This window comes from Oxyura jamaicensis, chromosome 21 (genome assembly GCF_011077185.1).
Source record: "Oxyura jamaicensis isolate SHBP4307 breed ruddy duck chromosome 21, BPBGC_Ojam_1.0, whole genome shotgun sequence".
In the NCBI taxonomy this organism is placed as follows: Eukaryota; Metazoa; Chordata; class Aves; order Anseriformes; family Anatidae; genus Oxyura; species Oxyura jamaicensis.
The window spans coordinates 8,217,915-8,244,343 of NC_048913.1; the positions used below are offsets into that span (position 1 = coordinate 8,217,915).

At 44.2% G+C, this 26,429-nt stretch overlaps 1 protein-coding gene across 2 annotated transcripts in view; it reads left to right on the top strand.

The window, feature by feature from the left end:
- The window catches only part of CDC42 (cell division cycle 42), a 30,501-nt gene extending 5,332 nt beyond the window's left edge, over positions 1-25,169 (top strand). The window contains exons 2-6 of one of the 2 annotated variants that reach the window (XM_035344530.1): positions 11,184-11,325; positions 15,896-15,968; positions 18,029-18,138; positions 18,248-18,445; positions 22,263-23,127. In XM_035344530.1, coding sequence (XP_035200421.1) covers positions 11,221-11,325; positions 15,896-15,968; positions 18,029-18,138; positions 18,248-18,445; positions 22,263-22,352 — 576 coding nt within the window. In that variant the 5' untranslated portion in view covers positions 11,184-11,220 and the 3' untranslated portion in view covers positions 22,353-23,127. Of the gene's footprint in view, positions 1-11,183; positions 11,326-15,895; positions 15,969-18,028; positions 18,139-18,247; positions 18,446-22,262; positions 23,128-23,752 lie in introns of those variants that run through there. The other variant, XM_035344529.1, reaches the window with a different exon arrangement.
- The last annotated feature ends 1,260 nt before the right edge of the window (positions 25,170-26,429 follow it).

Sequence of the window (26,429 nt, forward strand, 5' to 3'; positions counted from 1 at the left end):
CCGGGTGCGGCGGCGCCCCCCCCCGCCTCCTTCTCCGCCCGTTGCGGCGGGGCCTCGGCGCTGGGGAGCGGCGGCAGGAAGTGCCGGGCCCAGCGGCCCTCTCGGGCCCCGCCGGGAGCGCAGCGGGGTGGGGGCGGTCCCGGTGCCTCGGCACCCGGCGGGGAGCGGCGGCAGGGCTGCGGGCGGCTGGGCTGCGGGGAGCCCGGGGGTCGGTGCTCGCGGAGCTCCGGCCTCCCGCTTCTTCCGGGAGCGAGCGCCGCCCAGCTCGCGGCGCTGTGCGAGGCCCCGCTGCGGCCCCCTGGTCTGGAGGGGCGGCGGGGGGCGCTCCGTGCCGCTGCCCTGCCCTGGGGCCCGCTCCTGGTGCGGTGCTGGCTGGTGTCGGCGAGCGCAGGAGGCGGTGGCGGTGCTCCGAGGGCTGCTGCTGCTGACACGCGTTTTCCCCTTTCGCTTTTGGAGCACCGATTGTAAGGTGAACGGGCTGCCGCAGCGCGTTGTGGAGCTGCCTTGGCGGTAGGTGTGAAGCCGTTGGACCTGGCGGCTGGTAGCAGCGGTGGGATGCCCTCTGCAGCCAGGTGGCTGTGAGCATAACAGCTAGGGTTGTGAAAGCCGCCCTTAAGAAAGAGTTGCAAAATGATGTGTTTGCCCTATCCGTGTGGGTACTGCAACCCCCAGAGCTGCTTTGCTACCATCCTTTGACAAAGCGCCGTGAAGACGAGGCCTTAATGAGGAGACCGGTGACGACTGTGTAGTCCAAAGTAGTTCAGCCTGGCCATCTGTGATCGTCTTTGTCTCCTGTTCATCTGTGAATGTGTCTTCTCCCGTAGAAAAAGAGGTGCTAACTGTCCTTACTCAAAGCGTTAAATAGAAACGCCCCAAACGTCCTTTCTTTAGAATAGTATTCAAGACCTGCTTCAAGCTTGCAGTCAGTATTACTGATTGGAATAGTTCAGGAAAGCACTTAAAAATTGTCTGTTTTGGTTAGCAAAAGGTTAGATTGCAAAAGCAACTTTAGATAGGAAGTCTTCATGTTTGGATAACTATACGTGGAAAATCTGTTGTTCTTTGCAAACTGCTCCTTGTTAGTGTAAGCGTTATGGGGAAGGCAAATGTGTGTCTGAAACAGGTCATACGGATGGCCAAAAGGCTTGAATCAATATATTGTTAATTGTGAAATCATTCGTTGTACAAACTGTTCTCTCCTTATGTGCTTCAGTAATAAGGAGGAAAAGCATTTTTAAGTCTTGGCAAGGAATAAAAACTACTGTAATGCAAGATAAAACTTGATTGCAGTTTGCTAACATGTTTTAGGCAGAAATTTTAATCATTAGATTTGCGTACTTTGAACTTGATTATTCATGACCTGTACCTGATGCTTTTGATTCATTACATATGCTGGTTTGGGTTATTTGCTTACCTAAAACTGATGGCCAGTTTTGGAAAGTTTGTTTTTGTTGTTAAATAGATATGTTGTGAAATCCATGGAGTATCTAAAAACCTGTAGATTTTCTACTAAAATATTACTTGTAAAGAGAAATGGAGCCATCTGAAACGTGTAGGGATTTCCCTGATGAGTGTGCCTCTATCTTTTTCTTACTTTCCCAGGAAACCTGTAGAAGGCTGGTGCTGAGTGCAGTGTGAAGCTGGCTGCTAATCCTGATAGAACAGCTCCTTCTAGTTAAAATGGAATTGTTGTATTAAATAAATTTCCAAGTCTTATGAGCGTAGACAGCTGGGACATCTTAATTAAAATCTTTTCATCAGCTATCTGTTGCCCTACAGGCTTCAAAGTTAATACGATGCATTGGTATAGTAGGTTCCAGCTCTGCTTCAGGCTTCTGAGAACCTGTGCAATATACTGAATGCACGTCACTGCAGTTTCGGTAATCTGTTTTATACTACTATCAGTGCTTGCAGCTTTCAGTCATCTGTGGTCCTGCACCCTTTAGTATTGCTAGTCCGTCTGCCTGCCTTCTGGGGTTGGCCCAGCTTTCGCTTTGTCTTTAGGTTTGATCATATTAATTTCAGCCATCCCAGCTTCCACAGTGATGGCCTGTAAAGAGGAGTTGTATGGGGATGTAGTTATCCTTATGCTTGAGGCTTGCTTTCTGAGGAAAGAACACCTTTTTCTGGAAGATGAGGGCACTGTCAAAGTAAATGGAAGTGAAATTGTTTTTAGTACTATATCTAGCAAGAAGCTTTCTTTATCCACTTAGTGTATTTTAGGCTTTTGCCGTGGCTCCTGTCACCCCGTTATGCTAAATGCATATGAAAAACTATTTTTAGTATTTAATATACAACAAATAAAATGACATAATGACTAGATTAGCTTTTATACTGAATTTTTTAAAGGAATTAAAAGCAGTTATGCTTCTGTATCCTTTCATCAGTTAATTAGGTAGCTTCCTTCAAGCCATGTTTAAAATAGCTTATACCATACGAGCTAAGGGTATCCATCAGGAGGGATAACCCCTAGAAGTGGCAGCTAAGACTTTGGCCAGGGTACTTCCTAGGGCTTAAACCTTCTTGAGTATCTGCGGATGCCCTGTTGCAGCAGCTGCCTTGGGAAGTTCTTGCAACCCCTTCTGTACCTTTATGATGGTACCTGCGTTACTGGCCAAAATCAGTGACCTGAAAGCAAAAAAGTGACAATGTGCATTAAGGCAAGGTATTCCCAGGTTCTGGTGGTGAGCCCTTTAGATGGGCGTTGGATGGAAGAATGGAGTTTGTTTACTTAGTCCTGGGTATGCAATAAACTTAATGAATGTGAGACGCAGATTTTCAACTGTGTTGTCATATAATTGACCTTTGTGCTCTTCCTTTTGAGTTTCAGGTTATGATTTCTGCTTTAAAGAACTTTTAAAAGCTCCCAAATACCATTTAGCCCGTTTCCTCATCAGTAAAGTGACTGTTTTTCATGAGGCATTACTGACTTTTCTAAAAAAAAAAAAAAAAAAAAAAAAGTAGCTTTATAAAGAGAAAATGAGCTAGATGTGCAAAAGCTTTTCAGAAGCATTGTTCTATTTTTAAGCTGTTATGTTGCTAATTTATTCAATTTATTTTGAATGGTAAGGCATAATTCCCAGCATAAGTTATTCTGAACTCTGTTCTCATCTCATGAAAAAAGACAAATGCTTACTTTTTGTGCATTTTCTGTGCACACAGAGCCTTCTGTTGAGCCTTTATGTTTGGAAGCGGTGTGCAGATACCACATTGGTCTGTATTGAGTCTTCTGTGCCTGTGGTCAGACTGCAGGTTTCAAAGCGTAGACCAAACTGTGGATGGGTGGAAGCTTTCACCGGGCTGAATCAGGGTTAGGGCCAAGCTCAAGCAGTGGCGACGTGGGCCTGGTGGAGGCTCAGAGGCAGTCGGCCGTGTTCCATCGTGGTGTGGCAGTGGCTGTGAGTGCCACAACGGGCACCTCCTGTAATGGGCTGTCTTGAACTGCTCAGATCCTGGGTTGAAAGGTGCCGTGGTTTTGTCCAACAATGTGTTCTGTTTTGGAAGAAAATAACAGAACCACTCTTCCAGTTTTTGGATGTAAGGGAGGAAGGCACCCACCACTTTGTATGCTTGTGTAGCTGTTTGCAGTGGACCTGCTGCAGCTGGTAAATGGCAAACACAAAGTGGAGAGGCCTGGCTGTGAAGGTGCTGGGCTGTGTCATGCCAGCGGGCATCCTCTGGCTGTGGTTTGCTCCCATGCGTTTGGTCAGTCAGCTCAAGTTCAGTGACTTCACTGCTTGTGTTGTTCAGCCTAGGCTCTGAGTATCTGCAGAGGGGCTCTCAGGAGGATCCTCTTCTTCCATGCCCAGGAGGAGGAGGTGTTGTGTCTGCATGTGCCAGCTGCTGAGGTCTGTCGTGCTGGTACCAGCCTCACTACTTCCTCCTGCAGCTGCTGGGTGCCAGGCACCCTCTGCTGCTTTAGCTCTGGCTTTATCTGTTCTAGTTCTCCAGCTGCTTCGTTAGGTTTAACAGAAGCAGGGAGGTGGGTCGGTGTTGATGAAAAGTCTCTTCTGGAATGCTGTTAAAGCTTCATCTCTTCAGTCCTTGGCAGTGTTGCTGATAGGCCTGAGCTGCCCTCCAGTGCACTGCTTCCTCTGGACACTGGGCAGTTTGTGCGTGCAGAGCCCCAGCAGCTGCACCATTCCCCAAACATAACAGCAATGCTGATGTGCACGCAGGGTCCTGCCACTGAACAAATGTGCATCAAAATAGCAGTTCTGCCAATGTCAGCTCTACTGCTGTCAGGGAAACATCGAGGTGAGTGTGCATTGTCATCAGTCAGTAGTGCAAACAGCAGCACAGGGCTGCTCTGCATCGTATTTGTAACTTAGTGGTACAAACCTGAGGTCGTTCAGCTAGGACTGCTTCACACAGAATGAGGATACCAAACAGGATTTTGGTACACGGTAGAGTAAAACAGCTTCCTGTGGGGAAGTTAGTGAAGAGTAAAATCTTAAGATGTCCTTGACAAAAATAAGAACTTAATGCAAGCACGTGTGCTTCTTGGTGCTTAATAAGGGTGGGGTTTTCCCAGCGCTGCTGGCTGGTTTTGGCCATGCAGCCATCTTGCACTCTTGCCTTTTCCTGTTGAGTTGATGTTAAAGGGAAGGTTACTGTTGTCAACTTACATCTGCTGTAAGTTGCTCTGAGTTACGAAGCGGGATGAACTGGCAGTGCCAGCACTGAAGCACATGAGCAGCCGTCAGCCCTGCAGCACAGGATCACCGGGGCTGCTGTGGCAGCACAGGGCCCATTGAGTCACGCTCACTGTTTGACCGGGCTTCATGGGTAGCTCTTTTGAACGGAGGACTAAAATGCAATGGCGTGGCTACCAACTGCCTTTTTTTTTAATTGTAGAACTTGGAAGATGGTATAATGCTGCTAGTTAGGTTTGGGTTTTTAAAATTCCCCCAGCCAGCTGTTTTTAATTCCTGTCCTGTGCACATCTCTGCTCCTCTGGTTTGTTGGGAGGATCCTTTGAGAAGTAGTGCAAAGTAGCTGTCACTCAGTGCTTAATTAGAAAAGTTGCATTAAGCATATAAAAGCAGCTCATCTCGGGCAGTTGTGTTTTAAGAACATTTCTCCTTTGGTAACTCATAGTAACTTACCCAGAAAAAAAGTTGCTTGAAAACCACATAGGTGTTGGGATAGTCAAGTTTTGTCGAGTGGCAGACTTTGACTATGTGTCTTGGAACTTGGTGTGCCCCTATATTGAGCGTTCCTGTACTGAGGGCAGCCTTTGTGGTCCCGAGACCAACATCAGACTGAGGTGTGTCACGGAGCACATCCAGCCCTCGTGGTGGCAGGGACCGTGGGTCCCTGCTGCTGTCAGTTTTTTCTGCTGCATACCAAGACTAGGGCTGTGGGTGATGGCAAAGGCTGGGTCTTCACCAGAAGTCTTGTGGTTGTCTTGAGAGCACCTTGTAGCAACAGCATTTTGGCTGTACGTCTTGTAATTAGATAACTTCTCTATAAACCAAATGGCAGCACCTCTTTGGAGATGTCTCTACATTGCAGAGTGTACATTTTGAGATAGGATTTAAAGGAATGTCTGAATTTTTATTGGCAGGTCAAAAAATCCTCAAAAAGAAGGATCTTTCTTCAAGACCCTTAATTGATTTGGTACAAGATTGTTGAAGCAAGTCTCCTGCTCTTTGCAGATTTTGCCTTAGACTTCATCCTTTGCTTTGCTCTGAGAGAGTGTTAGTGCAGTGCTGTTTGTAGCTTGACAACTTTTTTTTAGCTCTAAGAAATTGAACCCGCAGGCCCTCAGCCTGACTTGAACCTGAGGGATGCTGTGTGCCTGCAGCAGTCGGTGCTACAGACGAGTGGGCAGGTAACGTTGGGCACCAAGTGGTTTACGTGTCATTTACATTGCATGTATCATGTTGCACATCTGCTGCTTCTATGCTAGCATACTTGTGGGGTGAAGTCTCCTCCAAGAAGAAGATGACTCCTAGCAAGCTGAAAGGTGGGCTTGAGAAGTTTTGAGTAACTTTTAGAAATGGCTGTTGTATGCTTGCAGAGGGGAATACTGCCCATGGTAACGCTGCTCCTCAGACCAGTTTTGACTTCTGTCTGCTATTTTTCCTGGAGTCCATCTCAGAGAGCTACTTCTGTTGATGTTTTGTGCTGTGTGGCAACGGAGGGGTCACCAACAGGTCCGGCCTCCTGCTGACAACTGAACTTGTGTGCTTTGTGATCTTTGGAGAGCTGGTTGTGTGCAGGGATCTCGGAGCTGGAGTGTCTGCTGCTCTGCTGGCTTTGCAATACAGGCATGCAACTTTCTCCATATGATATTGGTAGGTGTCCTGGTGGGGCACACCTGACTGCTTGGATACTACTAACTGATCATGGCACTGCGGTGCACGTGGTGTGGGAGACTTCTCAGTTTGAAAAGCAAAAGTGTTGCTCTCTGGTGGGGACAGAGGAGGTGGTGAAGGGGAGGAGCAGCGCTTTTGGGTGCGGTGCCTTGAAATGGATGGGATTTTTGTTTGAGAACTTGTTCCTAGATCAGTCACATGCTTTATTTAGAAATCTTTCTTTTATAAGATATGAAATGAAAGGTAGTGTGGAAGGATCAAAGTGTTTAACAGATCGGCATGGATAAAATCCTCTGGATAGTGTTGTTCTGACTGCTTTGACCCCAGAGGAGTTAGATGAATGCCCTGTTTACTGTAAAGCCATTGTTTGGAAAAAAGTCTTCATGGTCTTTTCAGTCTCCAGAAATGGCTGTGCTTGTTTTGTTGCAGTGCGGAGCAGACTCTGAAGCTGTGACAGGCTGCTCAAGCTTTGGCTTGTGCGTTAATGGTGCATGCTAAAGAGCATCGTGAAATGGTTCTTGATCGCCAGCTTGCAGCGAGCGGGGCTCAGCCGCCGTGTGCTGAAATGGCAGCAGTCACAGCGCTGCGTGGAGAGGAAGTCGCGGTGCTGCCGTGGCTTGGCAGGAAGCTGGTACAGGATGTGTGGACAGATTTGACAGCTTGGTTTCCTTTGGCTAGAGGAAGGTACACATTTTAACCTGAAAACAGAAATTAGTAGCTCAAAAATGAAAATAATCTTAAGCTTGAAGTGATTGAACTGCTTGTGTGGCAGGAGTGACGGTGGGATCGTGAAGGTTTGTGCTCCATGGTGTAGCAGGGAGCACTTATGTAAGAAGATCGACACCATTTCACTAACCCTTCAATTAGTACTTCAAATTGCTACTGGAATATATCATAACTACTGTGAATTATGGGCTGTTTTTTAAAACTAAGCAGCTCCTGTAGCAATGCTGCACTTTGTGTGTGTGTGACATTGTAATGGGAAAATGGCTTGCACGAGAGGGGCTGCGGCTCTTTGGGCCAGCGTTTCTCCCAGTTGTGCTGGTAAGTGGTAGCCTGCCGTGGGTTGCTTCAGGTTTTTGTGTTCTGGCGATGTCGTTTGGTGTGTGTTCAGGTTTGTGCTGAGAACAGGTGCAATGCTAAGCTTTCCTTGGTGTGGATGTATTAACGCCTCTTTGTGCAATATTGCATGGGGCGCTTCGGTTAAGTGTTCATCCTAACACTTGTATCTGTCAGTTACAACTTTTGGGGATTAATCCTAAAGGTGAAAAGCATAACTCAGCTTCAAAGCAAAATTCTGAAAATTTGACCTACTTCTCCTGGAGTAGGAGGACCATGTGATGAATTTGTAGACTACCAGGCATTGTAACCCACAGGTTCCAGAAAGCTAGATACAGTTTTTCTGGGATGCTTTTGAGTTCTGTGAAATCGCACACTGAACAGGTGAAAGTTTAACGAATGTTAGAAGTATGATCAGTTAATACTTTTTACTGAGGCACCTTTTTTTCATGATTATAATACAAAGAGGTTTGGAAAATTAAATGAATTTAGGTTTTAAAAAAAACCTTGTTGAGCAGAACTAAGTTCAATTGTGTTATATTCAGCCTTCATCAGCTTTCTTCTCTGGGCTTGACCAAAAGGCTCACAACTACATAGCTCAGTCTACTTCCTGCACTCACACTGGGTGCTTTCCAGTCTATCTCAATTCCCTCAGACTTTTTTTTTAAAGAGTGCTTTCTGGTCCTGCTAGGTGTCCTATAAGTACACTTGCTTCAGTTAGGCACTTTGCAGGGAGGAAACAAACTTGGAACTTTTTCTCCCTTCCCCAACATTCGTTTGGGGGATGAATTATTCTCCAGTTGCATCTCGTATTGGACTATTTATTTTCATATCACTACTTGATATATGTGTCCCTAAATATTTTTTTTTCCCTATGGAGGAATAGGTGCTCAGATAGTACATGTAAGCTCCCTAAAAATGACTTTGTTTTCAGCTGTGTTTTGTGGACCTGCTAGAAGTGGAGAACATCAAGTAGCTCATCTAGGAAACATGGAAAGCCTTCTAATCCAAGTAAAATAACTTATTCAACAACTCTGCTTTCCCACCAGTAAAACTTTGGAGGCCTATGCTTAACAGTCTAAATCTGCTTAAATCTTACGTGACCTCATTTCAGTGTTTAGAGGTGAATTTATATATCTGTTTATCAAAATGTGGGGAGGATCCCTTTACATAACGGATGTGCTCAAATGCAATTGTGTTCTTTAACACAGCAATCCTAAAGAGCAGAATGGCTTTCACTTAGATGTGGGCTGACTTAAATCTCTGTGGAGAAGCAGTCAGCCTGCTAGAGTTTTTGTGTTTCGTGGTAAATCTTTTTTTTTTTTTTCTTCCTTTAAGAAAACCCACCCTGACTTCTCTGGACCCCTGCTGTGCAGTTCAGGTCCTGCTTTGTGCTGCAGCATTTGCAGCCTGGTCTGTCCTGCTGGCAGGAGGTGTGTGGTGAGGGTGAGCAGCACTTCTGTATGAGATTCTCTGGGACTGCTGATGCCCTGTGCTGCATGGGCTGTGTCGATGCACGAGCCTGACCTGACAGCTTCAGGCATATTGCTGCCGGCATGCACGGTGCGTGCCCAGCTTGTATTTTTGGCCACGGGAAGGAAAGGTCTGACCTGAGCCCCGGTAAGAGCAGAGTATTGTCTCACCTGGAGTCGGTGTAGGGACCTGGCTGTGGCCAAGGGCAGAGAAACACGCGGTTTGTGATGCAGTTGTGATCTGATGCACCTTGTAATGCTGGTGTCTCTTTGTTACTGCTTGACTGAGGTCCTCTGGAGCAATGAGGCTTAGTGAATAACATCAGTTACACCCTTTTTTACGAAGGCATACGTGAGCTTTTCCTGTACGAGTGCACATGCAGCACTTTGTAGTTAATTGGGTTGGGATGTTGCAATGCACAGGATGTGCTTCAGAGTGCTGGGTTCTTCCGTTAGTTAGCGTGCTGTGGGCTTATGGAAGGGCTACTCTGGAGATGAGGAACCTGCAGCTTACACGGGGAATAGAAGAGGAGGAGGATCGGGAAGGAGGGAGGAAGGCAGGATGGAGGGGTAGGTGTCTGCCAGAGGGGTGGCATGTGAATTTGGCTCCCTCTGAAGGGGTGGCAGCAGCTGGCGGTGTAACTCGGAGGTGGGTGTGCTCCTCTGCTTGTCCCAGTGCCCGGGATGAGCGAGGCCAGCTGGAGCGGAGATTTCTTGAATTTGGATGAGCAGCGTAATAGATTCGACTTGGAACTGAAAAAGCAAGCAAGAAAAGGCTGGAAAACCCCATTTGGAGTGCTTTTTTGTACTTGATCTACTAGTGCTGAAAAAACTCAGACCGCTACACGGGCCATGCAGTGGCACTGCTGAATGGTTGTCTTTGGGCATCTTTTGAGATTGTTCATTTGAAGATAGTTGGCTCTGTCTGAATCTTGGAGCATCCCTGCAGCATGTGAAGAAAAGCTGCTGATGCTGTTTGTTCTGAGTCCTTAGAAATTACCCTCCCACGTAAGCTGTGCTGTATCCAATTGTATTGCTTACTGTCACCAGAGCACTCAAAATCTGGAACTGCGTTTTTCTTTCTCCTAGATCATCCAGAAAAGGGAGATCCCCAGAAAGGTCCCAGTGGCACAGTTCTGTAGGGATCAGCTCAATTTCTTATGCAGTTACCCAGAAATGAGAGCCACAGCGACATCCTTTCTAGCCTAAAGCATTGCCACCATTCTGGGGGGCGACTTGTAGAGGGTATCTTGTCCTGTCCTCTCCCCCTGTACCCTGGCCAAGGATAATTCGGTTAGCAAATCTTTTCTGCTGTAAGCTTCATTAATATGGAGATGTTTGAAACGTGGTGGCAACTTTGAAACTAGGCTTGCTGGAGGCAGGATTTCATACCTGTATGTGGAAAAGAAATGACTGAAGGCCTTGTATTTTTCTAATTAAAATGATATCTTAATGAAGAGCATCTGTGTCTGGCACTGGAGGCAGCAAGCTAAGGTTTAGAAGTATTGATAGGCAAATATTGATTGAGGTGTCAAGGTAAATATTGTTTAGTTCCAATAATAAATCCTGTAGTAGGGCAGCATTGCAGCAGCTGGCTGCTTCCAGATCTTGTGTCTGGGGAGTAATGAGATTGCTTGGGGTCTGGCACTGCTGAGTTCCTCAGTTTGGTCACCACTTCCAAATGGGGATCAAAGTACTTGCTAAGTAGCAACTGTAACCCAGAGATTTTAGAACTGTACTTAAGCCTTAAAAAAAGGGGGGGGAGGGGGGCATTAATCATGTCATGTCTACTTCTGTCTATACGTGCTTATTTTTATGCCATAAATTAGTTTCAAAATTCATACTGCTGTATTTCCTTGGGAGATGTGTTTTACTTAGCAGCTATTGAGACCCGAGCTCACACTTCTACCTTTCAGTGCATCTAAGGCTGGATATTTTTATGCATTAGAAACACTCTGGGAAGGCAAAGATTGTTTTTTCTCCCAGCTCTAGGTAACTAAGAAAAAACCACACTGTGTACAGGAGTGAGGTAATTTACCTGGTTCTTCTGCCCAGCATGAAAAGTGACTATGCCAAATAGAATCTTGGCTGGTATTTGGCAGTTGTATGCAGTGGGGAGGCTGGCTATATGGAGGAATTTGCATATATGAAAATCCTCTGGGGTATGTGTGTGGTGGAGAGACTGTATCAACCACCATCTAGGAATGTCTTGTGTTCAGATCCCATGCGTCCTGTTAGGGAGCTTGGGCTCTGGCTGAAGCTTATCAATGACAACCTGCTATACAGTGAGAATTAAAAACCTCTAAATAATTCTCTCGTTTTCTTTCAGGTTCACATTGGAGTTGATACTATAGCAGACGTCAGCTATGCAGACGATTAAGTGCGTAGTCGTGGGCGATGGTGCTGTTGGTAAAACCTGTCTCTTAATTTCCTACACAACAAATAAATTCCCATCGGAATATGTACCAACGGTGAGTGCTGAGAACGGTTCCAGTTGTTCTTTGGGCATGATGGGGTTGGGCAGCATGAGTTCCCTTCCTAACTAATCTTCGTGGCATGAACAACTTAACGCTTGTTCTTACAGCATGTTGGAGACTAACACATCATGGAAAAGTCACAATCAGTTTAGTACGCTGCTGCTACTGATCTTTTCTATTACCTGGTAGGGCTGGACATTCTTTTCATGTATGTAGCCTGTATGCTGTTTGACTGCTTTGTAGAATCTGGGTTCTGTTTGGTGGCCATCAGCTGGGTTCTGTGAAGATCACTTGCAGTTGCTGGAACTGTTAAGTGGAGAGTGAGCAGCAGGGACTCCTGCTATCCAGCTTGCTGAGCTCAGTTGTAGCTGCACCTTCACTTTTAGGCCTTCACTTCTAGGGAAACTAGTGCTTCATGCTGCTAGGAACAGCCAGTGACCACAGTTACTGTTTCTGATGCTGATTTTTTGCTTTGCAACTCTGAGAGGTCCATAGGTCATGTGGTGAGCCGTGGAGCATGTCTAGTTATTTCTCTCACATTTGGCTGAAGTCATGTTTGCATCTAGACTGCACAATCTCATTCCAGCTGTACATCCAGAAACTTAACTTTGCGTAGTCCTTTGCTATTTCTATCTCCATATAACACACTTCAGCAACCTTTAAGTATTACAGGCTCAGATTTCTGAGATACTGAATCCTTTGGCTTATCTAAAAATCAAGTTTTGAGCAGTTTGGCTGAGGCACACGCGTTATTTTTCCAATAGGGAAGTGTTGCTGCTCTTAATATTGGATATGCAAGATTGGCATGCTGACAGTGAGACAGTTCAGTTTGTTTTTGGGGTCAATGATTTTTCTGCTATTGTAAAGCAACTTAAAATTTGCTTAAAAGTAACTCTTCTGAGTTACTGGGTAGCTCCTTCCTGATGCCTCTTCCAAAATAGCAGCTAGTTTAAAAAAAAACTTGTCTTTGTGGAAGAGAAGTTGCAGTGAGCTTCCATGCCTCTCTTTTTAGCTGTTGTCTTTCTATGCTCTCTGAAGATCTTCAGCTTGCTAGATTTGAGGTTTCCTAGGAATGGAATGGACTTCCTTGGGTTTGATATTCTTTTGTTTTAGTTGTAGATCTGGAGCTGAAGAGGAAGCTGATAAAAGTACCCCCAAACCTGAGTGTATTCAGCTTGGATGCAGTGACCAACCTGAGGGTTGTGTTGTGGGCATGGAGACCTAAGTTCAGCCTGTCACGGAGATCCTCTTGTTATGAGCTAGTGGGGGCACTTCACCATTCTCAAGCTTTTCAGAGTGGTGCTGAGTATCTTGCTGTGGTGCTTCTAGGACAGCCATGTTGCATACCGAGCCTATGGAATTCTGCTTGCCCTATTTAAGCTAGTTTTTATGGTCATGACAAAATGAAAGTGATCAGTGAGTTTGGGCAGGCAGCCAGCAGCTTCTATACTTATCCCTAGTGAAATTACCCTGAATTACATTGAAAAGTTTCAATCTTAAACTCATGAGGCTTCAAAATATACTCTTTAAATTTGCTGTCCTGCAGATGGTAGTACTGTCTACAAATCCCTGGTAAGAAACGATGTGGAAAAGCTACTCCAAAAAATTAAGTTACTTGCCAGAGAAGTGTTTTCAAGGTGTGCTAAGGCTTAATTCTGGTGCCTTTTAAAACTGTCCAGTGCTTCTGAAGTAGTGTTTACCTCTGAACCTCATGGCTCAAGAAACAAATTGTTATGGGAATATCACAGGCTTATTTCTAACCCTGCTTATTTCAAACTCTGCAAACTGGTAAGTAACCTCTGATATTCTGGCTAATGCTTCTAGTAATAGACAGGAAAAGAAATAAAACAGCATTGTTCCCAAATGAAAGCAAGCTGAGAGTCAGCAAACCTGAATGCCTGTGAAATGTTTGTGGCTGAAGAAGGAGAAAATGTAAGAAGGACCCTAGAATAAAGTCAGACTGCGTAACAGAAATGGTTAAGCAGGAAAACCTGGAGATAATGTTCTGCTCTGGAGCATGGTAAATACGGGTGCTGGCTCAAGGCCAGTGAGCCAGCCAGCAGCTATGCTGCTGATCTAACAGCAAATCCTGGTGCGCACTACTGTGAGGTGTCTGAGAGAGGAAGATGGCAGGCACCCTTTTTTGAGTGTGTCCTGTGGTACATGGAGTGCTGCAGTGAAGAAATCAGCCTGCTTTCGTCTGAATCCTTCTGCGTATGCAATACTGAAGGTGCTAAGATAAACCACGTGTGGTCGTTGTGCTTAGTGGTACTTGTGAACAATAATAGGAGCAAAACACTGATGTTTGCACCAGTTCAGACTGCTAGATAAGTTTTACTTGCTTTGCAGTTCTTTCTCTTTCTTCAGGGTGTTTCCTGGTGGGGGATGAATTCCATGCTGGTACTGAGTTTGTCCATGCATGGTTTTCATTCCCATTTTCAGAAAAGGTAGCAAGGAACTTGTCTGGGGAATGGTAGGGCACGTGTGAACCCTGTACCACAAAAGCTCAGGCTTCCTGCTATAAAGGGCTGTCTGGTACTGGCAGGAATTGAAACCTTTTGTCTGGCTAATGGCTGCTCTGGGTTTTAGCCTGTTTGGCTCAACTGAAAATAAAATTGTGTTTTGCTGGGTCAGTAGCTTCCAGGTTTGTCTGAAGGCTAGCCTCGTAACCTTGGCCTCTCCTTAGTGCTGAACCCCAGACCTCTTCAATAGTGGCTGTACCTTTAAAAACAAACAAAAACCCCAAACAGATAGGGAACAAAAACAAAACAAATTTATGTTAATGCTCCTAAAAATGGGCAGCTCCAAACAGTATTTTCAACTTGCTGGGCAATTTGCTGGGCAAAATAAGGGGATAGTAGAGGGTCAGAGTCGAGCAGGAGTGCTGGTTGAGTGTCTCTGGGAGATTAAACTTCTGACTGCCTGCTGAGGTCTCAAAGAAGAAATGTTCTGACCTTTGGTGGGGGCATACCAGTCTGCTGGTATGTACCTAGTAGGAGAGTTCTCATCCTGAGCTGTACTTTGCAGTCTTGGAGCAGTGGTCGCCATATGTTGAATATGCCCAGTGAAATGTCTGCTGCCCTCCTCTAGGTGGAAGGTCTTGTTTGTAACTGGATGCTTTCTGGGCTGTTACTGTGGAAGGGATTGGGCTGCAGATAATGGACCTGCATGTTGGAATCTAGTACAGTACTTAACATCTTGAAGGCTAATCCAAAGTAGTCTGGAAGGTGAACTTCCAGCTGGGGATGTGCAGCTTCCTGCATATGGCTTTTCAGTCACAGTGGGTTGTGCCGAGTTGAAAAAAAGTGTGGTGTCGGGTATTGCTTTAACCAGAATAGTTGTCTGGAAGGGAGACTCATCTGATGAGCTCTTGAAAGTTCAGATTTGAAGTGCTGTCTTGCTGGTCTTAGCCTCAGACTTCAGTGGGAATTTTTTCAAGGACCTGGACTCTTAATGAAGCCGTTATTATAAGTGCATGTGACAGCTCATTTCTCCATGTTCCTTCTTCTCACTTCCATGAAAAGCTTTCAAGTTGAGTGTGAACTGCTTTAATGCTGCAGTTGATGTCAGCTGTGAGAGCTGCTGAGCCTTCAGGTTTGTGCTGAAGTGTAGCCTGCCGCTCGGTTCTCAACTGTCTCTGAGTAATCTTGTGGTGCAAAACGCAGAGAGAGGTTTTGTTTCAGTGGGAATGGTTCTCGGTGGTGGTAACTTCTGAAACAGTCTGTTGTGGTGCTAAAGGTGCAGTGGTCTTTGAAATTATGGATGCTGACCTCAGACAGCAGACTCCTTAATGAGTATGCAGGTTTTGAATGAAAAAGTTTTGGATAGGTCCTTGTGATCAGCTCTATTGTAAACAAGTTACTGGGTCAGCCATTTCTGGTGCAGGGTTAGCTTTTGACCTGTGTAGCATGGCTCCTCTTGTGGACAGGACTGTTCTGCCGGCTGCTGCACGGAGACACCATGACTTGATCTTCCAGAGCTCGAATCTCCATTTAGATTGAGGATGTGAATTTGGCATGTATTGATTTTGACTGGCTGTATTGCTGGGGATGCTTTCCTCTTAAGTTGGAGGATAAATTCCTGCTGAAGAGATGGGGTCTGTATTGTGTTCCCTTGATGTTCAGAAAGACGGACTTTAGAGGACTGCAGTCCTATGAGTAAGTAACCCCATAGCTCTGTCCTGAAGGATGTAAGTAAGGCAAGGTTGAAGTTTATCACTTCTGTCTTAGTGGGGATGTGTTACTGGGTGTAAGTGTGAAGGCTGAAAGTTCTGTGGCAATGTGGGAAACCTCAATTACAGGCAAGAGCTGTTAGAGGTGTTTTGTTCAGTGGCTTTTACCCAGTTACATGCAGTGGTGTATCTGGTGTGCCTTTGCTTTAGGTACCTTGTGGAAACAACTCTTGCATCCCTGTTCAGATTGAATTGTCCTGTTAAATAGTAGCATAGTAAGCCTGATGGATTCTGTTGTCCTGCTTAGACGACTGTTATACAAACTGGAGGTGGTCTGGCAAGGTAAGTAGGATGATGGCTTATTCACATCCTCTTAATATGCTTTCTTAACAGGTTTTTGATAACTATGCTGTAACAGTGATGATTGGAGGAGAGCCTTACACCCTAGGCCTCTTTGATACCGCAGGTGAGAAATCAAGTGTTTGCGTCATTGTAACACCCCAGCTTTTAGTTATGATGTTGAACATGAAGACATACAGTTGTTTTCTTATAAAAGGGAAAAATCTTTATTCCACTTTCCTGAGCTTTTGGGAGTTGCTAAATTGAGTTCATTAAACAAACCAACCTTCTTGTAGAGCTGTTCCATTTTGTGACACTACATAACAAGTTTCAATCTTTTACCTCTAATTTAGGGATTACCTGGTGGCTAAAGGTTTCTCTTATTTAAACAAAAGTAAAGGAGAAAACTGAAGAAAATACATACTGCGTGTGATTTTTTTTTTTTTTTTTTTAGTAAATAGCCTATTATTTTTTGCCAAATGTCAAGAGAGGATGACAAGCATTGGAACATCTTAGATGCCCCCGTGGCTTGTCTTTGCCATAAGGTGGATGAAATTTGGACATTGTATGGGGTTTCATAAGCCCTCTATGTGCTTTTTAAAATTGAAAGTCTGCACAATTCTTCATATTTACTAGACTGTATTTCAGCTTCTGACTGGAGAAATGTACAGTGATTAAACTACTATGTTTATTACAGTGTGGAACCCTTAATGGGAAAGGGTAGAAACTGGTTCAATTGTTAATTACCCAGTCCCCAGCCCATAATAACACCAGAGCAGTATAGCAGCATCTGATATTGTGAATTACTCTTCAATGTATGGTCCTTCAGGAGACCTTAGTCAGTGACCTGTTACCTAATATTGACTTGGTAGAACTTAATGTGACTCTATTCAGCTGTTTTTACTGTGGTCACAGTACTTGGGTCTGGTACCTGCTTGGCTTCGGAGCTGTTCACTGGTACCAATAAGAGCTGTGTTTTGGTCCTGCTGCCTGTTGTCCTGCTGAGGTTCTCATGGTCAGGCCTTTGGAAGCCAGAGCTCGTGCAGAAGTGCACATTCATGCTGTCAGCCCCTGAGTGCAGTAACCCATCTAGTAATCCTGCAGGCTTACCAAATGGCTGAGTGCATATAGGTGACTTGATGAGCTTGTGAATATAAAATCTTTCCTTTTGGAGCCAGGCTTCTGGAATGGAAGGCTTGGCACTTCAAGAGTCACCCAGCTTTTTGCTAAACAGTAGCTATCACAAGTTACAGAACTTAAAAATAAATAATTAAAAAATGGATAAAACCCATGAAACCAAAGTTAATGACTTTATTATAAAAGATTTGTTTTTCTACCATGAAGACAGCTTTTTGGAGTACACTGCTAATTGCAGCAAGGTATTTTGGTCAGTGCTTAGTTCATCTGTGTCCAGCCAAGCACCATAGCTTTAACAAGCTTTTTTAGGCATCTGTCTTCAAACTGTAGGTCATCTTGCACTGAGATGTCCCAGGTGTTGAGTCAGCTACTTCAAAGTCTTGGAGGTCTTTGTCCTCTGTGGCCAAGAGACCACTAGTTGAAATCTGAGGTCTTTTGAACAAGTTTCTTAGCTGGTTGCCAGTTCATAAGGAGCTGCTATAAGTGTGAGGCTAGCTTTTCTTTCTAAAAAGAAAGCCTGCACTGGGACTTCGGTGTGTTTTCTGGGGGAATGCTGCTGGACAGCCTGATTATTCCCATAACAGCAGCATTCTTTTACTGCTCAAAGGATGCTTCATTAGATGTTTGCAAGTATCAATTGGGACCTAGTGAACAAAACTGTGTTTGTGCATCTTAATGAAATTTGATGGCAAAATATATTACAAAATCCATTTAATGGATAGAGCAGGTGCAGAAGACTTCTATAAATGTCTTTGTTGTAATTGAGGAAAGTGTTCTGCAGTCTGTGGCTGCTGGATCTAAATTTGTTAGAGCATACTTCTGACTTCCATGCTCTCCTGTGACTTTAAGCAGCTTGTTGTTACATAGCAACTGACTGAATTCTGTATTTGAAAACTAGGCTTCTTAATGTTTGGATTCAGGGCATGTGTATTTGCTTAAGAGTTAGGATTACTCACAATAATGCTTTTGTGCTGTAATATGTATTCTAGCAATCTGTAAAGGGTGGTATTTTTGTCTGCCTCTAATGCTGTTAATTTTCTCCTCTTCTAGGTCAGGAAGATTATGATAGATTACGACCTCTCAGCTATCCACAGACAGATGTATTTCTGGTCTGTTTTTCAGTGGTGTCTCCTTCTTCATTTGAAAATGTGAAAGAAAAGGTTTGTTTAACCCTGTCTAGAAAGGGAGGAGCTGGTGTAGTAATTTTAGAAATAGCTAAGGGAATTAGTCTAGGTGGCCAGTAACAAATGCTGTATCTTCTCTCCTTAGTGGGTACCTGAAATTACTCACCATTGTCCAAAGACTCCTTTCCTGCTTGTTGGGACCCAAATTGATCTAAGAGATGATCCCTCAACAATTGAGAAACTTGCTAAGAACAAGCAGAAGCCTATAACTCCAGAGACGGCTGAAAAACTGGCCCGGGACCTGAAGGCTGTTAAGTACGTGGAATGCTCTGCACTTACGCAGGTAAGAGTTGGTCTTTGACTGTTTCTGCTTGCTACTATTCCATACTTTTTTTTTCCAGTTACAGGGGAAGAACAATTCAGTATGAATGTGAAAGGATGTGAGCTCTTTCTGCTGTTGGCACGGTAGCTTGCTCTGTCCCGTTGTTCTCAGGCATGAGGAGCTGGCAGTGGTACAAAGCAAATCAGCCCCTAAAGATTAGGCATAGTGTAGAGGAGAGATAGAGGAGGGTTTGCTTGCTTAGTTTGCTTTTGCGTTGGAGCAAAATAGCTGTCAAAAACTTAGAGGGCTTCTTATGGACAACAAGTGGGTTAGAACACAGAATGCAGTTCGCTGCTGAAGAGAGCAGGAAAAGAGAATAATAACACCTCTCAGATGAGTGATTTATATCTTAAAGTAAGTTCTCTTCTAAGAATAGAAGCCTTCCTAGCTGTGAAATCTTCTTTCTCTTCCTGTGAGAGCTTCCTTTTTCTTCTCACCACCTAGTCTGTGGTGATGTACATTTCCTTTATCTGCCTTAAGATGGAAGTTCTGTTGAAACAGAAAATAACCATCAAATAGTTCTTAAGATGTTAGTTCACAGCATCACTGTGTTGACTTGTGAAAATGAGTCTAAAAACAACCAAAACTGCTGACTTGAGGCCAGGAAACCTAATAGTTCTTCCCCTTTAAGTCAGGAATACTGGGATGGGGTGGGAAGTAACCATTGACTGGCTAGCTGGAATGCTGTCTTTGCCTCAAACTTAATCTTGTGTGCCTACTTTTGCAGAATTTATTTCAACTCTTATTTAATGCTCTGTGAAGAATTTGTCCCTACCTGATGTGCATGGAACTAAAGGTGCACAGTATTAAGTCTTGCTCTTTTCAGTTTTTTTTTTGTGCATTCATCTATAGTATCTTGAGCACAAAGCTTTATTGCTGAACTTTGTGAAGCCTGAAGTTCAGTGTGTCTTGCACCTTTTGCCCAGGTTGCATGGTGGCTCTTCTGTTTGGGTTCCTGAGACTTTTTGTAACAAAGCTTTGCCTGAGTGATTGCTAAGAGGCTTTGGAGGGAATTTAGCAGGACACTGGTACTGGAGGTGTTGTGGTAAGGCATACTGTAGTTCATCCTGGGAATCCCTGAGCAAAAGGTGGCCTTGGCTGTGCCTCCTTAGTGCCCACGTGCCAATGGAGGGCTGTTGGTGCTTGAACCGTAATTCTCCTATAGCTATTTAGTCCTCAAATACCATTCTAGCTGGTGTCTGTTGCATAACTTGAATGCTGCTGCTAACTAGGCTGTAGAACCTACTCAGTGGTTAAATGGATACTAGGATTTTTGTCTTAAGTTGGTCAGGGAGATGCATTCTTCTGTAGCTTTAGGCTTGCCTTGTTTAATCTGCTCAAATGGCATGGAAGACGTTTTTGTTCTTTTTATTTCCAGATAAACTAACTGTATCAGTTGCAGGGAACAGCTTTATATGCTGGGAAGTTCAGCCTGAATTTCTTGCAGAGTACTAGCAATTGATCACCCGATAGTGGTTTCAGAAATAGAGAATAACCTCGTAGGAGGGTTCAGAAGCATTCTCACCTGAAAGACTGTTCAGTCTGCTTCTGCTCTGTTCTCTTTTACTTCATTTGTTATTGACCTTCACCACGAAACATCTCTTCCTCAGTCTGTTGGCAATAGCTGCCAAGCAGGAACGTAAGTTCTCTGCACAGGGATGTTTGAAGTTTCCAGCAGTGATCTAGCTGGCAGCTTGCCGAACACAGTTTGTTTCTTCAATTATATCTACAAAATAATACCCAAATACCACTGTAAAAGTAGATAATGTTCTGTTTTAGGGAAGGATGACTGACAAAACAGCTTACAAATAAAATGACCAATTGTTGCTTTGTATATTTGATACAAGTCTGAGTAACTTTATGTAGCTCAGTGCCAGTACCTGACACAAGGGAACATTTTGAATTTGGTTCATTTTTTTTTCCTGATGTTGGACTTGAATATAGTAGATGATTTTGATTTATAAAAAGTGTCTTAAACCCTCTGTGAATAAGGGGAGCCTGAGCTCAGCTGGCTCCCCAGTGCAGCCCAGGAACAGCATTACTTGAACCAGAGCACCAAGGCCGTGTGCTGTGGTGTCAGACACTGCTCCCTTCATGGGGTTATTCTTCTGTCACCCGGACTTCTGATTCTAGTCTTATTTTCACAACACCTTTGCCCCATGTTTTTCTCCTCTTCATTGATCCCCATTTCTGTGTGCTAGGAAAATGAAGGAACCCATGAGTACTAGAATTAAGGAAGCTTGTTTTTTTGACTATTCCTCTGAGTTCTTTAACATCTTACAATTGAATCTATATGACAGCCTTAATCTCATGGAGAAAGGAGATTTCCGTTCTTTGTACTTTGTACTCAGACTGCATTTAGGCATTACTTATTTGAAGTTTACGGTTTTTTTTCAGTATGGGTTGCAGTGCTTTTAAAAAAAAATGCCGGAGAGGATGTATGGAATTACTGTACGTGGTAACTTCCTTAGCTTATGTACTTTTCAAGTATAATCTTGCATGTAATTTGATGGATTTAAATGCTTCCAGATAGAATTGTCTTAGATCTCCCATGTATGTGCTTCAGTAAAAGACTTGCTAGAAGATGTATCTAGTTTAACCTGTGAGGGAGAAATCTGTTACATTTGAATGATCTTTCTTTTAAAAAAGAAATCTTAATTTTGCAGAGACTAAGTTACTTGCAGCAAGTAACTTAAACTTTTCTGTTACCTGGCTGATAAAAAGCAGTTCTGAATTTATGAAGGTTGCGCTCGTGACAGTAGATTTAGGCGAGTCCAGTGAGCCCAAAGTGAGCCAGGTTTCACCTCCGGTGTTCACCTGTAGCTTGGCAGAGCTGTGTGGGGGTGGCTGTGTGCTTCGGTGTTTCTGTTGCGCTTCCAGCAAATGCAAGGCGTGCTTTGTGCTCCGGTGTAATCCCCACAGGCTTCCGGCAGCTATGTGACTTCTGGTGTGGTGTTGGATCTGTCATTCCAGTCCTAACACCGTGTCTGTCTTCCTGGACTTGAGTGGTTATACTTGCTGTGGTAATTAACTGAATAACTGAAACGCATTGTTCCTTCTAGCCAGCTCCTAGTGTTAGCATAGCAGCACTAGGTAAGGTACTGTATCACTTCTTACATGACCAGTAGCCAGTGTCTGAAGGTGACGATGGCTTATTAGAGAGGTACTGCTTCAGTCCCAGACTGTGTTTTCCCAGCTCTCTGGAAATCTTCAGTTATTCAGGGACTGAATTCACAGAGCAGAATTATTTGGAGCCTTTGCTCTGGACTGCCTGCTGTCCTAGTAGATGGGAGCAGTGAGTCTCTGCATCTCGTGCTTGTCTACCCATAGTGGGTGACTACAAAAGGAGGTGTTAGGGCAACCCTTTGGGCCCCTGTGGTGGGGCAAGCTGCTCTCCAACATGTTTGTTCCCCTCTAATCTCACTAAGTGTACCTTCAGTACAGTTTACTGTACATTCAATGAAGGGGTAGCCACTGCTTTTTGTGCAGCTCCTTCCCTATTTATCTCTGCCAATTGCTGTTATGTTTGTGCCTCTGCCCTTTTGGGTGTTCATTTTGTCAAACCTGATGGCCTGCCGCATGTTTTGTCTCTTACTTTGACTTCTGGGCCATCTAAATGAGATTTCTGCCTGGGATCTACTTTGTTTTTTGCGAAGTAAATCTTTTTACTGCTTCTGTGAATTCAGTCTGCTCTGTCCTGAATGCTCTTTGTATCTGCTTGTTTTTCTCTAATCCTCTAACCTGGCTGCTGTTTTTTCTCCTCCCCTCTGTCTTGTAGAGAGGTCTGAAGAATGTGTTTGATGAGGCTATCCTAGCTGCCCTCGAGCCTCCGGAAACTCAGCCCAAAAGGAAGTGCTGTATATTCTAAGCTTTCTCCTTCCCCTCTTGCTGCTGCTTCCTCTGTCCCACTACTGTAGAAACCTGGTTAAAAATGAATAAAACGACCTTTATTGAAAGCCGTTGTCTGCTTACCATTTCAGAGCAACCTCTGTATTAGCTCTTGGACTGAAAACCATACTTAAGATCTTTAGTAAAACATTGTGACTGTGGAACGTGATCTGGACTCGCTTAACTCTCTGCTGCTTGGGTTGCCAGATGTGGGTAGCTTCATAATTCAGGCTGTTGGAGGAAAGGATCTGATTACATCATTATTTTAAAGAAAGATTGACAGAATAAGACATGTCTGATCTTCCTGAATCCAGCTGGAAGAAGCGATGCGTATTTTCAATTTCTACTTGTGGCTCTTGTTAAATGTATTTGCATGACAAAAGTACATGAAACGGTAATCTGCAAGTTATGCTGTAATGTGAAGGATTTTCTGGTTCTCCTTTGTGCAGTGAGATGTTTTTCTGTTGCTATTGCTTTGGCTGTCTGTGCTGTAGTGGAGTATTTGTAAGTCCTTGGGGAAGGAATTATCAATGTATTTGCTACTGCTTTATGAACTGTTAAACTTCTTGCTTTCACTAACATGGTAGAACATTTCAGTAATAGAACTTTAAAGCCTGTTACTGTAAGATGTAAAGCTGCTTCTTACTCTTACGCTTCTGATTTTATTGTTTTAAGGAGAAAACGTCAATTGTAGTTTCTTTAAATTTGGAAATTAAAAATTGCGGTTGTTTGTATAAAGGACTGATGAAGCTTTATTCTGATTTGCACTTCCTGGCTTCAGTTCAACCCTTACGCAATGTACCTGCTTTGTACTCCTCCCATCTTGACTTCTTCGATAACCATGCACAGCTTCTGGGCTCCACCTGGCTGCTTCTTAACCATGGGGTGCGTGGGGCCAGAGGCCTGACCACAGCGTGTACTGGAGCAATTGATCGTTGCATGCTTGCCTTGTCTCTTCTCCCTCCTGACACACGGGTGTCTGCAGCGCTGTGCTCGGCATGCTTGGGACCGAGCTCTTCATTCGAATGCAGCACTTTCTGCTTTGTGATTAGCATGTGAAATGTGTTACTAGCCAACTAACCATAAAATCCACATTGGGTAAATGACTTCAGTACACGTTTGCTTCTTGTGGAGTATACTGGTCCATTCTCGAAGGACTCTGTTCCTGCTCAGCAAAGCAGATGCTCTGCTAAGGACCTGCTGCTACCTGCTGCAACGCAGCTTGGGCAGCCCCTGGCTGAGCAGAGGAGGCTCTGGGAGGTCTAGATGGCAAACCTTGGCCCCTCGCTAGCAGGGTCTGTCTGCCACCTGGCTCTCTCTGGTTTTGCTTATGTGAACTCAAAAATGAGACTGCCCCTTTCTCTCTTTGCCCCTTTTCAGAAAGGCCTAAAGAATGTATTTGATGAGGCGATATTGGCTGCCCTGGAGCCTCCGGAGCCGAAGAAGACTCGCAGGTGTGTGCTGCTATGAACGTCCCTCCACAGCCCCTTCTGCAAAGCTGGTGTTTGATGTCATACTAAAAGCAATGTTTAAATCAAACTAAAGATACAAATTTTAAAATTTGTTTTTGCAATAATGACAAATGCCCTGCACTCCCATCTCCCCCACACGATCCCTGTGTGAGATGAGAATGTTAGTGTTTATTCCCCAGTGTCCCCTCAATTCAGTTAAACTAGTTAATTTTGAGTAATTATGTAGTATCGGAAAACACTGATCAATACTAGTTTTTTATTTTGTTTACTTGTTTCTAATTTTTTTGTTTAAAATCCAGCCATGCTTGTGATGACTTTTTTCTGTAACAGACTAATTCTAGGCTGTTTTATTGAAGCCTTGTCCCTTATATCAATCAGTCTGGCAAGACTTGGTTCTGGTTTCAAGAACTCCTATGGCTGTTCTGCAGTCAGCCATCAGCCCGTGTGTCAGCAGACTTTTGTGCTACAGGCAAATACAGGAAAATAAGATGTCCCAAGCTGGTGCTCATCTGAGGAGGAATGTAGAAAATGCACCTGCATCTCCTCTGAATTTGCCTCTTATCTCTCCTGGCTTTCTACTATGCAGGTCGTAAATTTCTACCCTATTCTCTAAGTTACAGTCTTAGGAATAGAAGAATCCTTTTCTCTGGATGCACCATCAGACTTGAAATTAGCTTGCCAGTCTCTTCCTCAACTTTTTGTCACAAGATGAAGAAATAACAGCATGTTTTTAAACATGCCACACTAACTCAGTTGGCTTTTAACAAGTCCATCTTCTGCCAGTCCTTAATTATTTGAGAAATGCTTAAAATGACCAGTGTATACACTGCTGCTTAGACATTGAAAGGACCCAGTGTGCATTAAAATGAGTTTTGGAGCTGGTCTTGGTGGTGCATCTTGTGCTGGGTGGGCCAGCATTCTTCAAGGAGGGGTGGAAATACAGACCTGTGTCAGTAGGAAGGAACTGCAAGGAGGGCTCTTGGAGGGTTTTCTAGTGTTTAGTGTGGCACCATGTAGGGACCAGTTAAGGGAATCCCCTTTTTCTGCATTTTGTTTGTAAGTAACATTGAACCTGCAAGATGGGCTACAGTCCTTTAAGGATTGTGTGCAGGATCTTTATGTAGACTGCAGTGTTATTAAGGATTTTACCAAAAACCACATTTTGGCTTGCAATTTTTTTTCTTTTAAGACTTAGGGAATCTTCCTCATCTTCCCAAACTCCAATTTCTTGTCAACTCATTAGTATTGAACCATTGCTTTTTCATGTCTAAGTTCTTTGTATATGCATTCTTTTCAGATGTATTAAACATAAAATATCTTCACGAGCCTGCCTGAGGGTAGTTATTTCCTTTGTCTCTGAGGGTGAGGGACTTGTAAATACATGGCTCTTGTCCTTTGTGAGCCCCGCTCTGGTCCTTAAAAGTTAGTCTGGGCCCTGCCTTAATACCTAATGCTATCAGTTCACACCTTCCTTCCTCTGTGCTGCTGGCCTCAGTTCTGTTAAGATGGCTGGGATCCGTGGCAGTCACTGCTGTCATACCCAGATCTGAAGGGTGGGTGGCACACAGTGGTCCTTTAATAAGGGAGCACTTGTGCTTGATTCTGAATTGTAAAAGTATGCTCTGGCTCTTGCACCTCTTCTGTCTGGAAGGTGGTCTCTGTGAAGTTTCCTGTTGCTTGCCATTCATGGGCAGATAGCAAAAATCCAGAAAGGAGCAAATGATGTGATACTTACCTCCTATCTAAAAGTGCACAGACTTACTGCATCTTTTGGTATATTCTGCAAAGGAAGGAGGTATCACACTATTGATGTATAAATGTGCATTAATTACTAAAAACATACTCCAAAGAGCTTCTTTAAAGGTAACTTGTATTTTAAGAAGCTGACTTCTGGGTACTGTAATCCAAAAGCTCAGCGTAAAATTTGAGCTTCTCACTTTTCAGCAATTAGTGCTGCTGTTCAGCTTTACAGTTTAGTTTTTAGTTGCTGTCTTCCGTTGGGAGACTTGGCTGTAGCTTTCTGGCTTGCAGCTGAAGGTACTGCTTTGTGCGTGATGCTCACTGACAGCCCAGCACTGGTAGCTGCTCCTTGTGCTTACAGCAGGCTCGGATGGGCTCCTACAGCAGGATTGGATGGGCTCCTACATCCTCCAGTTTCTAAACCTAATTAATGTCTAAAGTTGGCAGCCAGGCCAGTGGCCAGAGGATTGCATGCATGAAATCAGGCAGGAAATTCCCCCTGAAATGCAAGAAGAATCCTTTTAAGGCTTTTGCTTTCAAGTAGCAGGTTTACCCTGCCACGCTTTTTTGGTCTTGGATACATCCTTCAACAGAAGTTGCCTATGGCTGATCCTCCTGCATGTATTTTCTGGCAGTGACCTGTGCCAGTCCTTTCCTCCAGGACGTTTGGCTAACCAAACAGGCTGTGCTTGTTGTCTGGGTGCTGCATGGCTAAACTTGTCTCTGGAGGGAATCCTTAAGGCACTAGATGATGGGAAAAACCTCTCCAGAGAGCGCTGCTGCTTCCTTCCTCTCAGTGTTGCATTAGATTTGTGGAGGTTTGGCTGATAGCTTATGTTAGTATA